The sequence below is a fragment of the Nomascus leucogenys genome, chromosome 12 (assembly GCF_006542625.1).
Source record: "Nomascus leucogenys isolate Asia chromosome 12, Asia_NLE_v1, whole genome shotgun sequence".
Classification (NCBI taxonomy): domain Eukaryota; kingdom Metazoa; phylum Chordata; class Mammalia; order Primates; family Hylobatidae; genus Nomascus; species Nomascus leucogenys.
This window is the reverse complement of record NC_044392.1, coordinates 56,162,133-56,184,268: the sequence shown is the minus strand read 5'-3', so window position 1 is coordinate 56,184,268 and position 22,136 is coordinate 56,162,133. Positions and strand designations below refer to the sequence as shown.

Genomic DNA, 22,136 nt, shown 5'->3' with positions numbered 1-22,136 from the left:
AATTAGGAGAGGGAGGTGGGCCATCATGTTTTTTTTTAACTTTCATATGTGCCATAGTCAGAAAAAACTGAGAGCTTCTACCTTTCTGAGATATTCTCAGCCACGTTTCCTTTGCATTTTTTTTCGGTTCCTACAGGTAATACTACAGAGTCTTGCTCAGTCTCCCAGGCTGGAGTGCAGTGGTGAGATCTCGGCTCACTGCAAGCTCCGCCTCCCGGGTTCACGCCATTCTCCTGCCTCAGCCTCCTGAGTAGCTGGGACTACAGGTGCCCGCCACTACACCTGGCTAATTTTTTTGTATTTTCAGTAGAGACGGGGTTTCACCGTGTTAGCCAGGATGGTCTCCATCTCCTGACCTCGTGATCTGCCCGCCTCGGCCTCCCAAAGTGCTGGGATTATGGGCGTGAGCCACCCCAATTTATCTTTTATCTCTATAATGCAGTCTGATAATTTTGTTTGTTTCTCTGACAGTGACTTGCCCAGAACCCTCTAGGGAGTTGGTGGTTGCAGTTTTGCTGAAGCTAACTATATGCTTTGAAAGAATGAGCCTTTTCCATTTGCCTGTCACTTTGTCTGAAATATCACTATTAGGAGATTTATCTTTTGGGTTATCCAGCATTTTTATACTTGAGAGGAGCAATACATTCTTCCTGGTGTTTTCCTCTTTGACAACCAAAAGAATGACAAGGGTGTGATGGAGGAAGGAAGAAGAAAGGAAGGCAGAGTAGAAGCAGAACTGGTTAGGGCCAAGGCTCCATGACTTCCCTTCCCCCTTTCATTTTACTCTTCTTTCAGCCAGCTCAATAGCTGCTAAGATGAGAGGGAGTGTTCTCAGACTAGGGAATAAGACTGGGTGTGTTTGCCGGTTGGCAGCACATCATGGATGAAGCAAGTGGCGATCTACACTGCCTGAACTGCACGGCCAACCCACATGGCCTCTCCTGTCTGGTGGCATTTCCCTTTAAGGAATGCGAATGTGATCATACCACAGCCATACGCTATAATCATTGAGTCCGTATTTGCTTCTTTTTACATGACCATGCAGATTCGTGACCTAGGGACTCATATATCTGTTTGCAGGCAAAATCACCTCCTCATTATTGAAGTAACCACCGCATAAGCCATTGCAAACCTCACAGGGCAAAGAGTATCACACAAGGCCACACAGGTTGCCAGTGGCAGTGGGGGAGATGAGTGTCCAGGGTCCAGGTCAGCTTCACCATACCTGCTGTGACTGTCATCCCCCTCATAAGCTGAGAAGCACTGACAACTAAATAGCACCCACTCACCCAACCCTGCTCAGAAGTTGGCAGACATGTCACTTGCATCTCTCCTCTCCTTGAACCAGTGCTGTTGCTGGGGTGGAGGAGGCAGAGACTCAGATGAAGGATACGAAGAAGCACTTGGGTGTATTTCTTGGTCTTATTTCACTTTTCCACATTCACCATTACTGAACTGGAACACAGCAACCTCTTATGTACACAATGGTTTATTAAAGGAATGTATGGCCCACATCAGCCTAGCAAGGATTCTACTGGTAAACCTTCCCATGGCCAAAGGAAAAACAAGCAGGAGTTGAGTGGCTGGGGTGGGGTGCAGGCAATGGAGAGAGGGCAGAGGGGTGTAGAAGCTGAAGGGGGCTAGAAGCTTATTCCTGAGTTTCTTCATTCTGTCTTCAAATCTTTACTTCTTATGGCCAAAGACCCAGTTGTTTCATCGGCTGGAGATGCAGTCTTCTAGACTGCTTGGGACAGCCAGAGAGAGGGGAGGAGGGAAGAAGGATACTGTGAAAAGGGATGGTGGGGCAAATATTTAGAGCTAGAAGCCACTACTGGGCCAATGCTAAAATTTCTGTCTCTAAGCCTAAAAAAGCCAGTGCAGTAGGGGCCTTATTGCTCTTAGTTTGCTAGGCTTCCCCTCTGAAATAATGAGCAGATTTAGCCAGGCTAGCAGAAAGGAAGAGGACGGGGCTGTGTAGGAGTTAGCAGAATCATGATTCTTGCTCTATGGTCGGTACTTGCACAGGAAGTGTTGGCGCTTGTTGCATTCGTTGCTGCTCCAAGTTAAAAAGTCTGCAAGAAAATAAACAGACATTTAAATCCATTCAGTCCTATACTGAGCTTGCCAGAGTTATCTGGGTGTTTTTCTTGGAATTGTAGATAAGGCGATATGATTTACGTGTCAACTTAGCTAGACTATGATGTACAGTTGTTTGATTGCTGTGAAGGTGTTTTTGAGATGTGATTAATGTTTAACAATCAGTAGACTTTGAGTAAAGCAGATGACCCTCCATCATGTGGGTGGGCCTCCTCTAATCAATTGAAAGCCTTAAGAGAAAAGACCTGTCTCCCAAAGAGGAAGAAATTCTGCCTCCAGACCGTCTTTGGACTCAAGACAACAACATTAAGTCCTGCAAGAATTTCCAGCCTGCTGGCCTGTCCTGCGGTTTTGAGACTTGACAGCCCCCACAATTGCATGAGCCAATTCCTCAAAGTAAATCTCTGTCTCTCTATATATACATCCAACTACTTCTGTTTCCCTAGAGAACCGTAATACAGATACTAACTTTCCCAATGAAAGAAAAACACTTTAAATGTCACACACCATGGCAAAATCTCCACTCCAGCACTGCTTTTGAGGAAAGGCAGGGGTTGACATGAATCAACTGAGAATGAGGGGCTCTTGTGTTGAGGCAGGATGCAGTGAGAATCTGAGGGTGGCCTGTCCTCAAGCCCACAGCTGAGGATCTAAGAAGCTCCTGTTCAAAGTTCAAAGAACTGAAAGCTGCTAAAGCCACTCACATCCCAACAGGCCACCTGCTTATGAAAAAGGAGAGAGCCCAAGGCAGAGGTGGCCTTTTGAAGGACAGAAGTATTTTTGAGGTGAGATCCAGCTATTTCCCTCCCAGAAGCCAAGCTCCACAGCATCACTTGTCTACCATGGGTATCTGCAGCAGATCAAGGAGTTGTTCCCTGGCTAGGTGTCTGCTTGGGCCCTGACCTGCAGATCTGGCCCTGTTCCTGGTGCGTGTGGGTGGGTGAGAGCCCTGGGGAGAGGAGGGGGTGAGGTGTGCCCCTCCCACTCCTAGTTCTCAGGAGCCACAGAGGATGGGGCCTGCCCATGCCTGCATCCATAATGCTCAGCGCAGGGACCACAGAGTATAAATGAAACAGGGCCTGCAAGCTTGTGGGTACTTTCACAGTGTGGGGCAAAGAGAATACGGCACAAGGCCATGGGCCAGGCTTAAGACTGACTCTCTCATCAGCGGGTCCTTTTGAGGTTGCTGCCCATTGAGCCTGTGGATAAGCTAGAATAGCAGCTTCAAACAATCAAGCACAGCACAGCTCACTACAGGCACTAAGCTAGAGAGGTCTGCTTTTCCTACCTCATCGGAGGCAGAGTTCAGGGAAGAGGGAGTGAGAGACCTTACTTTCCCTTTTCTCCAGGCCACGGAGCCATGAGCCTAGCTTGCACATGATAAGCATGCCACATGTATTCAGATGATTAGGGCGATTATTTCCTCCTTTTTATAAAGAGGCATTTGAGGCACAGAGAAGTTGGAGATCTGCACAGGGTCACACAGCTCAGCTAGAAGGAGCTGGAATTCTACCCTGGGCATTCAGAATGCAGAACCCATGCTCTTGACCTCAATGTATACTGAATATGAAATTTCTTTTCCAACTGCAAAACCCAAGTTATCATTATTAAATGTCTCAAAGTGGACCATCAGGAAACATTGCAAGCTTCAATTTTCTGGAGTCACAAAACACATTTTGATGTAAAGGGGAGAGTCAGAAAGGGTGAGAGAGGGACACACACAGTAAAACGCTCTGGGATTCTTTCTAAAGAGTTATAAAAAAGGAACAGCCCTGTCACAAAGAGAGAACAAGAACGTGTGTGTGGCTGTATATTGGGGCATTGATATTATACATTTTGAATTTAAAAAAAATTAGAAAGTGAGTGGGTAGCAAAATCCATTGTACTGATGTGGCTGAGGGGGATGTGCTTTTAAATTCTACCTTCCACCAGTTTTTCTCAAATCCTTGCTTCATTCTGCCTTGAGAGCCTGTGTTCTGACAACCACGAGCTGGGTGAGTAACCACGGGAAAGGAAAGGAACCGAAAGACGTGCTGTTCTCAGACAGCTTCAGGCTTCTGGTTCCCATCCACACAACAGAGGCAACTTCGCTACTGAATTTTGCTGATGTGATCATCGACTCACAGGAAAAGGACTTTTGTTTGAGAACTTTGTCCAGTGGGAATGTCAGAATCTGGCGAATGTGAGGGACTTAGGGAGGCATCTGGCCTACTGCTCCCAAAGGGGGTCTGGCCTCCAGCCCCAGAGATTCTGATGCTGCAGGTCTGAAAAGCAAATCTCTGATGTTGGTATTTTTACAATGTTCCTCATTTGATTCTTTTGTGCCACGGAGTCTCGCTTCTAACACTTTTAATGCGTCAACTGCAATAACAACTACAATGTCCACCTTTTGCTTGGTTAACTCCGGTTATAAGGTTTCTCACTACTTCCTGGGGTAGCTCATTATGTGTTTGAGCAATGTTAACTGTTTAAAATTTTTTCCTTGATTAGAGTAAAAATCCACTTGTTGGTAGCCTCTACCTATTGGTTTTGGTTGTGTTCTTTCCATCTGAGCTGACTTCTGCCTTGAACAGCAGCAGCTGTGCTCTCACTGGTCTGTGAAAATCCCCTCTATGGCTGTTTATCTCTGAGGGCTTTCCTCAGAGTGTGTCTTCTCATGCCTGCCCTTCGCCACGTGCTGTTAGAAAGTTTTCTCACTCTCTCTTTCCTTCTTATAAGTTTATTCCTCTGACAACAGTAAACTGCCCCCATGTCCAGCTAGGGGTGACCGAGTCCCTCCCTACCCCAGCCCAATAGCTGAGACCTCAGCCCAGGCCTGCCCCAGGCTGACTTCTTGGCTGGCAGGGGGTCCTGGTGTCACTATGATGGCCTATTAGACCCACTGGGATATTCTCAAGTATACGACCTTTGACATTGAGTATTCTTTAATATTCTGTGATCTTGTACAGCTGAAGTTTTCTACACGGCTTATTAATCATGGTTCTCACCAGGGGGTGAATTTGCCCCCCACAGGAAACACTTGGCTATGCCTGGAGACATTTTTGATTGTCATGACCTGGGAGGAGAAGTGCTACTGGCACCTACTGATTAGAGACTGGGGATGCTGCTCAACCTCCTGCAATGTACAGGATAGCCCCCACAACCAAGAAGTATCCAGCCCAAGATGTCACAAGCATGAATGCTGAAAAGTCTAAATCATGAGCATAAAGACAAAGAATGAAAGCAGGCCAGGGAAAGGAGAAGGCTCACGCGAGTGTGTGCAGCCTGCGCTGAGCTTCAGGCCACCACATTCTGGGGACGGGATTCAGGGAAACAGACAGAAGGGAAGAACTCAGGCAAAGACCAGCTTTCCAGGGCTCATGGCAAACCCTTATTTTAAAGAAGTCAGAAGAGATTTATCTGTTTTCACCACATGTATTTACTCCCTGTGGTCTGGGTTTCCCAAAATGGGATATATATCCCCCTCATGGTATAGAATGTGATTTTAAAAGTGTATTTCAGAAAAAAAGAATGGATTTAAAGAAAATATTGAGTAAATAACAGAACAGCTGGTACATTGACATGACAAAGACTGTAAAGTGATCACAAAGGACTGAAGGTTGGTAACCAATGTCTGTGGCAAGGCCACTGCCCTGCTGGAGAAAAGAGCTGTTGGTGTGGAATGAGGAGTGCAGGGCTGCCCCGTGCCTATTTTTGCGCTTATTAGGTAAAGGGAAGAGTCTGCGCGTTGGGAAGTGGTGAGGGGTGGTGCATTAGAACTTACTGTTATTGGAGCTCATCTCAGCACAGTGCTTGTTCCCACCCATGGACTTGCCAGACCAGGATCTGTACAGATACATGGCCCCATCAATCCACTGCCACTGCTGCCTCTGCAACAACAGGAGATGGAGAAGTGTACAGCTCAGCAACCCACCTGCCACAGCCAAGGAAGTCCCCTCAGTCCCCTTTAAAACATGATTTTCATTGCAAACATTGGGAAACTACAGAAATGCTTAAAGAAGGGAAAAGAGAAAGTCATTCCACTCAACCACTAATAGGAAAACATTACCAATATTACCGCAAAAAATAGAAATAGATGTAAATATTTACTCCATCTGAATGTCAACCACTAATAGGAAAACATTACCAATATTACCACAAAAAACAGAAATAGATATAAATATTTACTCCATCTGAATGACAGGATTCTGATTGATAGCAATGTGAATACGTAAACGTAAAATTTCTGATAGTCAAGTAAATGACATTAAAAATGAAATAATTGTATAAAATATTTGTAACAACTATGGTAAAGGATTATCTGTTTTTCTGTAACATAATATTCAAAAAGAGAAAAAGCCATAAGATGTTTATAGACAAATACTAAAGGATGAACACATACATATTCATGAAAGAGGGTGAACGAATGTGTGGTATCTTTGGCAGTTTTATTAAAAAGCAGGAAGTATGGGGCTTCCCGCTTTATGTTCCCTGTGTTTGTCTGAGTCAACTAAAGAAGCCCCGCCAAGAATCTGTGAACTGAAGACCCCACACCTAGACCTCACCAACCAGCTGTTCCTTACAAAGACCGCTCACGTCATTTCTTACAAGAGGTATTGATGAAAAGAACAGGAAGTTACAGTGAAAAACATCAAGGATAACATAAAAAAAATTACAGCATCTAAAAAAAAGGCTAGCTGAAAGTTTTCAACTTTAACTCAAGATCCAATGGAGATTTGATTAATCTGTCTCATAATAGGCCTGTGTGTACACACACACACACACACAGACAAACTTTTTAAGGCTCTAGAAAGCTGGTAATTTTGTGTTCTGCCATTCAGGAGGGCCTTAATTAGACAAAGATTTATACAATGGAGTCATTTAAATCATATCCTCCACCGAGGGCCAGAACTGGGCCCCTGACCTTGAGGCTTTGGTCTCCGTCAGCGGGAGGCACATCTGGAGAAGATCCACCCGTTGTGTCCTTGTTATAGGCTTGGAGGCCATTCCCCCAAAAGAGGATGCCAGCCTGGCTTTCCCAAGAGGTCCTTTGTAGCCAAGTCTGAGGTTACCTTCTGTGGGTCATGCAGGCCAATCCATACGGGCTGGCTTCTCTGATAGCCACCTATGTACTCTGCTATGGTGCTGGCTTCCTTTAAACTCAGGATAGATGTCAGGTGGGCTCCGTTTCCGTAAGACTGACACTCGAGCTATGTACAAGGAGAGGTCCTGTTAATGATGCCTGCATGTTTAAAGCACAGCCCTCTCCTCAGAACGCTAGCGTGCCAAGAAGGAGGGACTCACGCAGCCCCCACTTCCTCCACACATCGTTCTCTAAACCCCACGGAAGGCTTCCTGCCACCCTGGGAAAAAACACAACTGCTGCAGCATTGGGTCTCAGAAAAAGAGGCAGTACAAGGCCAGGGCAAGAGATTTAGGGTCTGAGGACGTGCCCGGGGTCCTGGTCTTGCCTCTCAGTGGTGTATGTGACCTTGACAAGTCACTTCACCTCTCTGACGCTCAGTTTCTTCATCTGTAAAATAATTACTGCTACCTAGGACCTGTCATGAGGCCTATTGTATTATAGTACTGCATTTCAACAGATCTAAGGAACTGCCGATTGTAAAATGTGCCATTATTTTGTGTCCCACGAAGAAAGAAAATAAAATCACTGTCAATGAATCTATGATACACTGTGACACAGAGTGTTTGTAGCACACACCTGATTTTAGAGGTGTCAGTATGTGAACACAATGTGCATCGGAGAACAGAGATTACGGCAGTGCTGTTTGCGGGACACCTCCAATACACTGGGCACCTCACCATTCAGTCCTAACAGCAGCCTAAGGAGGTGGGGCCCACCTTTAGTTTATGGATGGGGAGACAGAGGATCAGGAATGGGCAACTGGACACAGGAAGAGAGCCCAGCTCTCCCTAATTCCTAAGCCTATATTGTGTTTATTTTAAATTATTATTACGCCATATTACATAAGAACAACACACTGTAAATTGTAAACAGTGGTCTGTAACTTATTTTGACTTGCTAGTGAATGGGCGTGGATCAATTGCCTAAACATGTGAGGTGATCCTCTAGAGGAGAGGAGACTGCTCCCCGTGCTGGTGTAGAATTCCTGCCGATTGGAGTTGAATATGCCCACCCCTTTGTCTTTCCTCAACAGTAACCATGCCGCCAAATCTGATTGGATTTGGGGGTTTCCTGGGCACTAGAGGCAGATATGTAACTATCTGCTTTGTTGCAACTTTTAAAACTTTCAGCTCTAATCCCAAATCTGTTTTACTCCTGTGTGTCTGCAAATCGATCCCTAACTTTTCCTTCTTCCTTTGGAAAAGTGCTGTCTTCTTTCATATCCAAGGCCATGCAATCTGACTTTTTCTTGTGGGCAAATAAATGGTAATCACTCACTGTTTTAAGGATTGTATGAAACACATGACATGATAAATTCTTATTCTGTAACCAGAAATCTATTGTTCAATTAAACAAGGCAAATGTTTATATATATGGGTGTGTGTATATAAACTTTATTTTATTCTCTTCTAGGGTTGTGTTACATGACAAGAAATTGAATTAATTCAATAAAATTTTAGTTTGGGTTGCTTAGGTTTTTACTGCTCCCATTCTTGCTTTTACTAATTTACCCAAGATTAGATGTGATTACTATTTAATAATAATTTAGTCCTCACACTTACAAACCATTTACAATACCAGCATGTTTCTATCACTGTAATTCTATTTAACTCTCAGGCCCATGAGGCATGCCAGCCAGATGACCTGACAGCATTTATTGAGTGCCCACTGTATACCAGCCACAAAAGATCCTGTGTCAGAAGGGGAAACAGGCTTGGAGGCTTGGAGTATGTACGTGATAGCCTCCCTCCAGTCCACACAACTGGTACTGCTGGAGCTGTAACTAGAACTCAGGCCTCTGCCTCTCAAGCTCAAGGTCGGATGTCCATGTGCTTCTCACGTTGCCTCCATCAGCTTCCAGGGGTCTCAAGAGCCAAGGGCAGTAGCGACACTGGCAAGGAATCAGGGAGCCGCACAGCTCTTGTTGGGTTTGAGGGGTCCTCTTTGGCTTCGCCGTCCTAGCACCCTCTCTGCACCCTGGTCCTGTTAACTTTGTTAAGGTTCAGTGTCAATCCTGTGGGCTGTTCTTTCTTGAGACCCTGAATTGGCATCTACCATGTGCCATAGGCTTTATGCGAGTTGTTTTAATGAATCCTCCTGACAAGTCCATGAGGTAAAAAGTATTATCCCACTTTCCAGTAGGGAAACAGGTAAAGGGAGATACCTAGGGAGTGGCAGAGTAGTGATGTAAACTCAGGTCTCTATTACTCCTCAGTTCCCAGACATCTTCCTCTTTGTTCCCTTTGTTTTCACAGAGAAAGTCTATTCCTCTCCACGAGCTCATTTTCTTTCTGGGGGCAGAGTCTGGGAAACCCTTTCTTCACTCTGTTTCTCTCCCCTTTTCATACAATTATTCAGGACTCAGCTCAGACTTTGCTGGGGTTGCTATGTCAGTTACTCTCAGTGTAAACTTGGGAAAGTCATTTATACTCATGCTGTATTGAAATGTTCTGTTTAAATGTCGCAATCCTGCATTAATCCTGAGCTTTCTAAGGCCAGAGAATACGTTCATAGCCTCAGTAGCTGGCATGTGGTAGGTGCTTCATTCTTGTTTTTTTTTTTTTTGTTTGTTTGTTTGGTTTTCTGTTTTTCATTGTCTAGCTTTATACAGGGATTCTAAGACCTTATGGGCCCAGATCATGTCAAATGTACCTATATGGCTCCCCCAATTAATCACAATTCAGCAGCATCCACTCCCCAGATGTGGCTGAGATAACTTACTTTGACTGTCTATTTGGTTATCTCTCAGACGAAGCTTCAATGAAATAAAATGGACACGTTTGTGGACTGTGTAGAGCAGCAGAAAAGTGTCCACATTTTCTTGGACTGCTTCACCTTCTGTCAGTGGCTCCAAGATGTCTGCTCCAGGCGTGTCTACACACCACTCTTTCTGGTAAATCTCGTACAGGAACTCCATTATCCTTTCTGTGAATTCCTCATCTTCTCTTCCTGCTTTGATTGATGTATTTCTGTCTCCTTTACAGACAGTGAGCTTGCTGAGGGTAGGGGCTATTTTCTATGTATCTATATGTGCTTGTAGCCCATCTGGAGTCTGGCATACAGCACCTGCTTCAGCAATGCTTACAGAATTGAATGAGCTGAACACACAACTCTCTTCTCTCCATCTCACCAGCCAAAGGGGCTTCTCTTCATAGTGCCCAGGAAGGACACTTGATCCTGAATCAAATGAGATCTGGGGCTATGGCTGGTCCTTTGCTCTAGAAAGGCCAGGCCAAGCAGGCTGCAAATTTCTTACCTCAGCATCAGACCAGTTCCTCAGCTTCCTGAAGTAACCATAGCAATTGGACTTGTGGTAAAACCATCCAGGAGCACAGCTGGGTCTCATGATGATATCTGCACATAAACAAAAGGCAATTGCATGTTATGATAGCAAAAACAATCAATTCCCAGACTTGATACAGTTTGCAATCAGGAACCCCTTGAATGAAGAGAGTCTCTTCATGAAGATTCCTGCTACACTGCCAAAAATGTATACACCTTACCCTTCTTCTGGCTTTTCCCAAAGGGACCTATGACCTTTTACCAATGTGACTGTGTTTCTGCGATTACTGGACACTGCCTTTAAGCAGACACTAATTCCAAGAAAATGTCACTGCGGTCCACCAGTCAGAGTAGGGGTTATGGAAGTCAGGTGATCAATGGAGTTTTAGCCTGATGTGCCTCACAGTGGGTCCAGTGAGTCCCCTGAACCCATGCTGTGGTTATCTCCCCAGTTCTGGAATGCATAATTGGAATATACATACATACATAATTGGACTAGATAGACACTCATAATTGGAATAGATTCTCAGCAGCTGGCAGAATCTTGTGTTAGCAGTGAAGGTCAAACAACTATAATTTAAGGCATCACAAGAGTGGATGAGGGACACAAATTGGTAGTTTGGGGCATTCCAAGGAGGGAGAAGTCACTTTGGCCTGGGAGACAAGGGAGAGGTTACATGGCAACTTGACTGGAACTTGAGCATAGGTGGGCTATGTGTCAGTACTAGGGGAGGGAACATTTTAGGCAAAGGAGGCAGGAATGTGAGGGTATGCATAGAAACAGCAAGCACTTAAGTCTGCCTTAAGTACAGGGTGTCTGTCAGGCAACCATGGCAGAAATAGGAAAGAGCCAGGGCCTAGAAGCAAAGGAATCCATGATTCAGGGAGGCACATGCTTTTCCTGCTAGTCCATTGGTGAATGTGCCATGTCACTGAATCTGAAGGTTTATAAAGAGGGGGAGATGGCTGGATGTACAAAGGCACCAGGTGATCAAGGGGATGTCAAGCTAGCAAGTGTAGGCTTTGTGACTATGTGGCTATCTTCTGACACCATGGTGGGTGCAAAAGTATTTCCTTCCATAAGGGAGGTCCACAGACTGCAGCTGTCATACCAGCATTTTCTCTGTCCTCATTCAAATGATACTACTGTCGCTTGTTTGCCCCACTCTTCTGTTTTATTTCAGCCCCTGACTATACATCTCCCAGGGCTCCCGATTGCTTTCAGATGAGCTCTCTTCTCATCTAGCATGTAAGAGATTTTATAACCTGGTTGTAAGCCCCTATCCAGCCACATCCTTCTATGCCACAGTCCCAGCTCCGTCTTGGAATGTGAATGCTCAGTGTAGCTTTAGATCCTTTGTATGTGCTATTCCTTGTACCCATGAATAATGAATAATGACAAACCTAGCCAAGGCAAGGCAGGAAAGGTTTCAGTGAGTATGTCAAATATACTACAAACAAACAGCAAAGATATTCATATATTTAAATGCTTCATCTTCTACTACATTCAGAAATATGAATATAATTGTATGATAAATAAAATGCAGCCTTTATGCCATTGCTGTTACTACTAGTACCACTGTCACCAGCTTTTGTAGATAAGGTGCTTGACTTTCTATCATCTCTTTGTTCTCTCCCTGTCTTTGCACTCTGTCTACATCTCGGTCTCTTTTGTCTCTGTGTTTCTGTGTGTCCCTCCTTGTCTGTGACTGTTTTCTGCTCTCATTCTTTTTTCTCTCCCTCCTCCTTCCTCACTTTTCTATCTCTCTCCCCTCCCCTTTCTGCCCCTCACCCTGCAAGGTGCTTTCTTGATGGCAGGCACCATGTTAAGTGTTTTATCCATATTGCATTTTTATCATAATTGCTTGAGGAGGTGAGAAAACAGGTTCAGGGTGGTCATCTGCCCATGGTCACACAGTGAGATGGAAAAGCTGCTTTGCAGATCCAGTTCTCTATGATTTAAAAATCCATGCTACTGCCACCAACCCTCCCAACCTTTATAAAAATGAGAAATTCAAAACTTAGCAACAGAAATAATTAACTGGGCTGCCTTGATTATTTTGTCAGGAGGAAAAGAAATCCTTGCACTTCAAGTAAAAATTGATCTTCTTAAGAGAAGGCTGGCCATTGATTACCAGAGGGCAGATAATGACATGGGCTTGAATTTCAGAAAGGGACAGCTGCCTTCCAATGTAATACTGGTGAGACTGTTCTGACAGAGGTGGCAAAGAGGAACCCGAATCTCTGACCTTTGGCCCGAGGACAAAGACCCCTGGCATCACACCTGGTGCTCCTGGTTTGGTCTTGTGCACTCTGAAGCAACTGTCCTTGGCATTCCGTGAGCAAACATGTTAGGACAGACCCTCTACCACCATGGTCTTTGTTTCCCCTGGATCCAAGCCATGAAAGCAGAGGGCCTAGGGACACATGCAGAGGACTTGGAGGACCATGCCGGAGCCCAGACAGTCACGACTCTCTCTCTTCTCTTTCTCCCCTTTCTCTGTCTCTGTTTGTGTTTCTCTGAGTGCTGCTCTCTGTCTGACCATCTCTCTGTGTTCAATTTTCTCTGTTTGTGCATCTCTGTCTTTGACTTTCTGTATATCTCTCCATTCTCTCCCTGTCTTTGTACTCTGTCTCTTTTCTCTCTGTGCCTATGTGTGTCCCTCCTTGCCTGTGACTGTCTGTTCCCTGCCTCTCATTCTTTTTCTCCCCCTCCTCCTTCCTCACTTCATCTCTTCCCCTCCCCTCTGCCCCTCCCTCTGCAAGTTGCGGCTATGGCCATGAGCCCCCTGGTGGAGACATTTTAGCTCCTAGATATGCAACTAATGGCTGCTGTGCTGCGCTATGGCTCTGCCTTGAGCTACCCCACTCCCATCGCCCAGGCTGGAGGGCAGGGGCGCCATCTCGGCTCACTGCAGCCTCGACTTCCCGGGCTCAGGTGATCCTCCCACCTCAGCCTCCCAAATAGCTGGGACTACAGGCAAGCACCACCGTACCAGGCTAGTTTTTTGTACTTTTTTTTTAGTAGAGACGGAGTTTTGCCACATTGCCCAGGCTGATCTGGAACTTCTGGGCTCAAGTGATCTACCCGCCTTGGTGTCTCAAAGTTCTGGGATTACAGGCGTGAGCCACGGCACCCGGCCTGGCTCCACACATTTATTGAGCATTTACTATGTACCTGATGCAGGTCCAGGCCATTTACATATATTCTAATCATCTTCATAATAACCCTGTCATTATTGTCATTATTCCCATGTTCCAGATGAAGAAACAAAGGCAGAAAGAAGTCATCATGTCCCAGCATCCTACAGCAAATAAATGATAAAGGCAAGATTTGACCCTAGACAGACAGTCTGACTCCAAGTCTTAGTCATCTTAGTAATGATACTCAAGTTACTGCTGTAAATCCTACATGGGTCAAGCACTTTCTCTGAGATTATTTTGTTTAGTTGCCAGAGCCTCCCTAAGAGATAGGTGTGGATAACCATTTCCATTGTACAGAGAAGGGAACCTCATCATAGGGGCGAGTAACCTGCTGAGGTTATCCAGATGGGGAGTGCGGTGGAAACTGGGAGAGAAGCCAGTGTTTCCATGGTGGCCTTAGAACCTTGACCCCACCTCACATGGTGCTAGAGCCCATCATCTCTACACACGCAGTGTCAAGAGGTTTCAGCTTCTAGCATCTTGCCTGGGCTACTCTAATACTTGTTCTACTCCCTTACTTATTACATGCATGACTTTAGGAACATGATTTAATCTCTTTTAGCTTTGCTTTTCTTGTCTGTACAGTGGGATCAACAATATAAGCCTTCTTCACACAGTTGTTGGGAAGATTAATTAAGATAATTCACGTACAGTGATTAGCACAGAGCCTAGTGTATAGGAATCGTTCAATAAACAGTAGCTAGTTAAAACCTGAAGCTATTAAAACCCATCATCATTATGTAATAGTTTTGAAAAGATAAGCCAGATGAAGTTTTTTAGTGTCCATAAATGATGTTGCTCTATGTCTCTCCACTCACTAAATCAAAGCCATGAATTGCTTCAGGTGAAGGGCAGGTATCAAGACAAAGAACTCACTGTGGAAGAAATAAGAGTTTAATATTCACTACAACGTTTCACTGAGAGAGAAAATTAATTTCTAAGTCTCCTCTATTTCTCTTAAGTATGGCAGTGCAAAGAACATTTAGGATATGTCATAAGGGAGGTTCCCCCAAGATAGTAAGAATAACTAGAATGTCCTTCTACAGCTGGAAGGGAGATCTACCTGGAAAAGAGAAATTGAAGGACCTGTGGTGAATGTTGTGTCTGCATCTCCTCTTCAGGAGAGAAGCCAGAGAGGTTAGTGAGATCCCAGGGATGGGAAGAGGCTTGTGTTACATTCCCCAGGATATAGCTTCAGCAAATTTCAAGTTTCATTAAGGAGGTCTGAAGTCAGCACAGAGCAAGAGTGGCAGGGAACCACCTGGCCACATAGAAATGGCCACAGAAGGCAGCTCTGCAGGAGGGGCTCAAGAGCAGCCCCCCAGAGTCTTGCACTCTCTTGCATGGTTTCCCTTGCATGGCTGAGTTCCACAGGTCCTGAGCAGCCTGAGATAGTTCAGTGAACTGGTGTAGGGTTGAAGACAAAGAGCCATGAAATACATATTAAGGATAACTATGACCAGGACCACAGACTGCAGCCATAGGGGCCAAAACGATGCCCAAAGAACCTTGCTTCTCTTAGTATGTCCTTCCAAACCATCCTACCCTTGGCCGAGGGCATTCCCCAGCAGTAGCAGTACTGAGTAACAGACAGCACTGGTCCCCTCTGGAAGCCCTCTTCTCAACAGAGGCAATGCTCAAGTATGGATTCTTCACTCACTCTTACATGTCCAACACCCAGCAAGGCCACAGTCCTTTGTGGACTGTGAAAGGCACTAGAAGCCCAGGCATCACGTAGTCTTACTGTGTGACGTTGGGCAAATCTCTACCCTTTTCTGGAATTCATTTTCCTTGTAAGTAGAACAAAGACATTACACCAGATGAGATCACATTTCATTTCCTTCCATTTCTGGTATTCTGTGACATTTCTTCTTAGCTCACTCATACACTGTTCCTCCCCTGCTTTCTCTATTGGTGGATTCTACAATATTGCTACCCACTTTGTTGCCATGTTACTTTGCACTTGATGTGTGATCTACAAATGTGTAAGCGCCATCTCTCTAACTAGATTGTAGGTACCTTGCAAACTGGAATCCCTAATAATGCTCAAAATGATAAACCAGTGCATAAGCATTGGGGAATTCTAATTATGGCTATGACTTATTGACAGTCAGCTAGGCAACAGATGTTTTAAACACATTATCTCTGCCCTTCACAATAAACTTGCCAAATTAATATTATAACTTACACTTAACTGATGATTTAAGTATGGGTTATAATCATATGAAATTGGGTTTTGTTGGATTCTAGAGCCCTTGAATTTTTTAGTACCTATCTTTGTTTTTCATCTCCATGTTTGCAAACCTATTTCCTGCAGTTCCTAAATGTTTTTGTGGGCAAATGGATGGCTGTCCCACATGGGCTGTGTGAACACTGGCTGTAGCTCGCTTCCAGCTACGTGATGGATACTCACCACCCAGGACTCCTGTTTTGGCCAGGCAGCTCAGCAATAGGAGCAGCCGCATGCTTCTGGAAGCCATCTTCCTCCTACCCTGAGGATGTAGCTAGTGCAAGGATCACAGAGACCTTACTAGCACTTCTTTGAAACTCCTGGGTTCTCCTTGATCTGCGAATCTGAACACATTTGCACAGAGAAGGACCCATGAATCTAGATGCCAACTAATACATATGGAGGAAAATAATACAATATTTTCCTGGCTAAATCCAGACTTTATAATGAAGGGAATCTCAAGTTATACGTACAGGTTAGAAAATTTTAACAGATTTTGTTCTTACCTGCAAGACCTCCTGGGCCAGTGCCAGAGATCTAACTACAGCAGGCTGAACAGTTTCATAGTCTGAATGGAGGCAATTTGTAAACCACGGAGCACTCGCCCCTGTTAGCTTCAGGAGGGCCAGCAGAGGGCGCCCAAGGCAAGCTTCCTCACGGATAAGGCAGATATGGGCATTCTGTTGTCAAGAAAATCCAATACCAATCACAGACAAACAGAGAGCCAAATCATGAGTGAACTCCCATTCACAATTGCTTCAAAGAGAATAAAATACCTAGGAATCCAACTTACAAGGGATGTGAAGGACCTCTTCAAGGAGAACTACAAACCACTGCTCAATGAAATAAAAGAGGATACAAACAAATGGAAGAACATTCCATGCTCATGGGTTGGAAGAATCAATATCGTGAAAATGGCCATACTGCCCAAAGTAATTTATAGATTCAATGCCATCCCCATCAAGCTACCAATGACTTTCTTCACACAATTGGAAAAAGCTACTTTAAAGTTCATATGGAACCAAAAAAGAGCCCGCATCGCCAAGTCAATCCTAAGCCAAAAGAACAAAGCTGGAGGCATCACCCTACCTGACTTCAAACTATACTACAAGGCTACAGTAACCAAAACAGCATGGTACTGGTACCACAACAGAGATATAGATCAATGGAACAGAACAGAGCCCTCAGAAATGATGCCGCATATCTACAACTATCTGATCTTTGACAAACCTGACAAAAACAAGAAATGGGGAAAGGATTCCCTATTTAATAAATGGTGCTGGGAAAACTGGCTAGCCATATGTAGAAAGCTGAAACTGGATCCCTTCCTTACACCTTAGACAAAAATTAATTCAAGATGGATTAAAGACTTACATGTTAGACCTAAAACCATTAAAATCCTACAAGAAAACCTAGGCAATACCATTCAGGACATAGGCGTGGGCAAGGACTTCATGTCTAAAACACCAAAAGCAATGGCAACAAAAGCCAAAATTGACAAATGGGATCTAATTAAACTAAAGAGCTTCTGCACAGCAAAAGAAACTACCATCCGAGTGAACAGGCAACCTACAGAATGGGAGAAAATTTTTGCAACCTACTCATCTGACAAAGGGCTAATATCCAGAATCTACAATGAACTCAAACAAATTTACAAGAAAAAAACAAACAACCCCATCAAAAGGTGGGCAAAGGACATGAACAGACACTTCTCAAAAGAAGACATTTATGCAGCCAAAAAACACATGAAGAAATGCTCATCATCACTGGCCATCAGAGAAATGCAAATCAAAACCACAGTGAGATACCATCTCACACCAGTTAGAATGGCCACCATTAAAAAAACAGGAAACAACAGGTGCTGGAGAGGATGTGGAGAAATAGGAACACTTTTACACTGTTGGTAGGACTGTAAACTAGTTCAACCATTGTGGAAGTCAGTGTGGCGACTCCTCAGGGATCTAGAACTAGAAATACCATTTGACCCAGCCATCCCATTACTGGGTATATACCCAAAGGACTATAAATCATGCTGCTATAAAGACACATGCACACGTATGTTTATTGCAGCACTATTCACAATAGCAAAGAGTTGGAACCAACCCAAATGTCCAACAACGATAGACTGGATTAAGAAAATGTGGCACATATACACCATGGAATACTATGCAGCCATAAAAAATGATGAGTTCGTGTCCTTTGTAGGGACATGGATGAAACTGGAAAACATCATTCTCAGTAAACTATCGCAAGGACAAAAAACCAAACACCGCATGTTCTCACTCATAGGTGGGAATTGAACAATGAGAACTCATGGACACAGGAAGGGGAACATCACATTCCAGGGACTGTTGTGGGGTGGGGGGAGGGGGGAGGGACAGCATTAGGAGATATACCTAATGCTAAATGACGAGTTAATGGGTGCAGGAAATCAACATGGCACATGGATACATATGTAACAAACCTGCACATTGTGCACATGTACCCTAAAACCTAAAGTATAATTAAAAAAAAAAAAAACTTTTAGTACATTAGGAAAAGAAGGGAAATTCCTCAACCTCATAAAGAGCATCTACAAAAAAAGAAAAAAAAGAAAAAAGAAAGAAAGAAAGAAAAGAAAATTATCCATTTCATCCAGGTTTCAAGTTTATTGATAATTTTTAATGTTCTGTTATAGTTAAAAATTAAAATATTTTTTACCTGTAAAAAAATTGTTCTTACAAAATGGATAAATAAAAGTATTTATTTGCTATGCATAAAAAAAAAGAAAGAAAATCCAATAGAGTGGCTCCGACATTGAATTTTTAAATGTTAAAATTAAACGTGAGCACAGTGTCCAATACCCGCATTTTACAGATGAGAAAACCTGAGGTCAGTAAGTATGAAGTCATTTGTTCGTGGACACCAGCTACAAGCAGATCTGACTCCATCAGCACTCTTTCCTTTACACTTAGTTGACATCATTTTTAAAAATAAAGAACATGGCTTTATCTTTTCCCCATGAGCAAACAACACACGAGCTATTAGAAAATCAATGCAAAACTAGAAAATAAGAAATAAATCCCATCTCCAGGAGATAAATAATTTGGTGAGTAGCCTGCAGATATCTTTCTATGCACCTCTCTCTGTGTACAATTTTATAAAAATAGGATCATATAGTCTTATAGCCTGGTTTTGTTTCTCAGAAACAGACTGATTGTAATACATTGTCTTGCACTCACATAACTTTCATGCATTTTTTATTTTTTCTTTAGTATAAATTCTCATATATAGGGTTGTGGCATCACACAACATGCACATTATCATTTTAATACCATTTGTTAAAATGTATGGGCTGTGACATTTACCTCATTAATAGGGCACTAAAAGGATTGGTTCCCTAAGCTCCTAGTGAATGCTTAATTTTGTCAAGTTTTTGGTTAATTTTGGTATATTAAAGAAGAACCTTAGTGTTTTAAAATATTTTATAATTACTAATGAAGTTGAACATCTTCTTATATAATGATTTGCTTTTTGTATGTGGTGAATTTTCAGTTTACAGTTTTGCACGTTTTTCTGTTTCATTGTTTGTGAGATCTTTTTTGTATGTTTATTTGTGAGATCTTTTTTGTATGTTTATTGCCTTTCACGTGTTACTAATAGTATTTCTCAGTTTGTATTTTTCTTACTTATTATAATTTTTGCCATTCTGAAATTTTCAAAAATACTGTTATTTTTTATGTTTTTTAAAATAATTTTTAAATTTATATCAAAAGACTGGCCATTACTGTCACATAAGGTTAAAATATTTATCAGCGTTCTCTTCTATTTTCATCTGTCTGGGCTTTGTTTTAACATAAGTATGAAACTGAGTTCTGGATTTCCCTCCCAAATAATTCTTAAAATGAGTTAATTCATTGAATTCACATTTAATCATACTTTATGATTAAAAAATCTGAATATAAAATCTGACTCTCAAATAATAGATTCCTTAAAGAGAATAATGTAAATGATGACTTTTCTGGAAAATCGATTCTGGGGTCCATATGAACACTTTAAGGCAATGTTAACCGAGAATGAGACAAAACTTGGAGAGTGTGGATGTGACCTTCTCCACCCCTTACTTCTTTTTAAATCATTGCGTGAAACTTGCACTTTGCTAAACTTTCCTTCCAAAAGTAATAGTGCATTTTCAGTGTCCTCAACCCCCCTTAAAATGCAAACAGAATTTCTCTGTCAAGGTGACCATCTGGGGGAAGGGAGAGGCAGCACCTTTTTTACTAATCTGTGAATAATTTTTAGTGAACTCATATTCATCGAATGCCTACATGTCATGTTCATGAGCAAGCTGCACTGGGCCGGGCATGGTGGCTCATGCCTGAAATCCCAGCACTTTGAGAGGCCGGGGCGGGTGGATCACCTGAAGTCACAAGTTCAAGACCAGCCTGGCCATCATGGCACAACCCTGTCTCTATAAAAAAATACAAAAATTAGCTGGGCGCAGTGGCAAGTGCCTGTAATCGCAGCTACTCAGGAGGCTGAGGCAGGAGAATTGCTTGAACCTGGGAGGCAGAGGTTGCAGTGAGCCAAGATTGCACCATTGCTCTCCAGCCTGGGAGACAGAGCAAGACTCCATAAAAAAAATAAATAAATAAAATAAATAAATAAATAGCTGCACTGTAGATCCCATGAACGCATGTTACAAATGAAGACACTGACACCTGTGATGGAGTAACTTTTCTAAAGTTTCCCAGCTACCAGACTGCAGAGCCAAGATTTAAGCCAAGAGCTTGACACCAAAGCCAATACTCTTTACAGTGAAGGAAGAAAAGAAGGTAAATAATTTACATCAAACAACACAGCAACAGAAAGCCTGACAAGCCTCACTAGAAATACAGTTTGTCATTTCTGGCCTGGCTAATAGCTGACAGAGGAAAACATGTTTAAAGAAAGTCCCCCAACATCAACCACAAGAAGGATTACCTGTTTGGCAACCAAGACTCTGAGGGCCCCTGCCTTCTTCAGTGTCTCCAGTGGTCCCAGTCAAAGTTTCTGGAGCTTTTATGTCTTCTTGCCTCAGGAATTAATAATCTTTAATCATAAAGTGATAATATTATTTGAGAAAAATAATCCATCCATAAAAGTCTTATCTACAGTGAAAAAGTGAATCATATGAGAGACGGCTTGAGAATGTACATAAGGTGAGCTTTGACTAGCCAGGAAAAGAACCTCTCCCTGTGTGCAAACAGAATCTTTTCTTTACATCCCGTTATTAAAGCTGACAACATCTTGTAATCTAAGCCCATCTTCCTCTCCCGTTATGTTACTTTATCATGGCTGTCTTTTCATGCCTTGGTATTGTGGATTTCCTTTATTTCTATTTTATTTCTAGAAGGATTTTCTGTCAGGGTCAGCCATAGGTTATGACCTATGCGGTGGGACTTGATGCCCACACACAGATTTTCTTTCCTAAAGCACCGACTCCACTCCCTCAACATGGCGTGAGTTTCCTCAGAGATCTACTATTTGAGCTTCTCCCGCAGAACAAGGATGATCATGTCAAAATAGCTTACATCAACAGACTAACAGGTTTTCAGTTAAGTCATCAAATAAAATGCCAACAAAATCCTTGTGAGCTGCATAGGACAGACATCCCCATTACACACTCAAGAAACCCAACCTTAAGAGAGATTAGAAAACTTCTGAGGTTCACAACGCTGGTCAGCAGTGGACCTGGACACTGAACCTTGTCCTTCTGACTCCAAATATAGGTGTCTGCCAAAATACAGTCCTACTGAAAAATAGGCTACTTGAAAAGAGTAACAAGATTTTCTTTTCCAGTATAGATAGCAAAGGATTAGGTTATAGGTGCCAGAGATGACTCAACTTTAAACTACAGATTTAAGTCTGTAAAGGACCTTTATGTCTGGAAACTTTAAGTCTGGAAGGGACCATAGTAGTTATCAAATCTTACTCTTTTGTTCTACTGGTGAGGAAACTGAGGCCTAGAGAAACATTGTGACTAGTTTAATGCACAGACAGTTGCGGGTGAAGCTGATATCAGAAGCCAGCTTCCTTCCTCCCAGCTCAATGTTGTTTGGAAAATGCTACTCAGCCTTTGTTATTAGATTTTTCCATCAGGTGCGTAAATTCATGGTGGGACATGAGAAAGTAATGCTTTCATGGTTCACAAAGAACATTTTAGAGAATCTCTCCCAT

At 43.1% G+C, this 22,136-nt stretch overlaps 1 protein-coding gene across 4 annotated transcripts; it reads right to left on the bottom strand.

Moving 5' to 3' along the window:
• Positions 1-1,471: 1,471 nt before the first annotated feature.
• On the bottom strand, positions 1,472-21,067 carry REG4 (regenerating family member 4). 4 transcript variants are annotated; one of them, XM_003268066.3, is made up of 7 exons: positions 20,901-21,067; positions 16,445-16,618; positions 16,122-16,282; positions 10,479-10,576; positions 7,149-7,286; positions 5,861-5,966; positions 1,472-2,072 (listed from the first exon to the last, which is right to left on the bottom strand). In XM_003268066.3, exons 3-7 carry the CDS (start codon positions 16,186-16,188, stop codon positions 2,005-2,007), a joined length of 477 nt encoding a protein of 158 aa, XP_003268114.1. In that variant the 5' UTR covers positions 16,189-16,282; positions 16,445-16,618; positions 20,901-21,067; the 3' UTR covers positions 1,472-2,004. The 4 variants fall into 4 exon arrangements, with proteins under 4 accessions (XP_003268114.1, XP_012355778.1, XP_003268113.1 ...); XM_012500324.2 differs by lacking the exon at positions 16,445-16,618 and having other exon boundaries at positions 5,857-5,966; positions 20,901-20,987; XM_003268065.3 differs by lacking the exon at positions 16,445-16,618 and having other exon boundaries at positions 20,901-20,987.
• Positions 21,068-22,136: the final 1,069 nt, after the last annotated feature.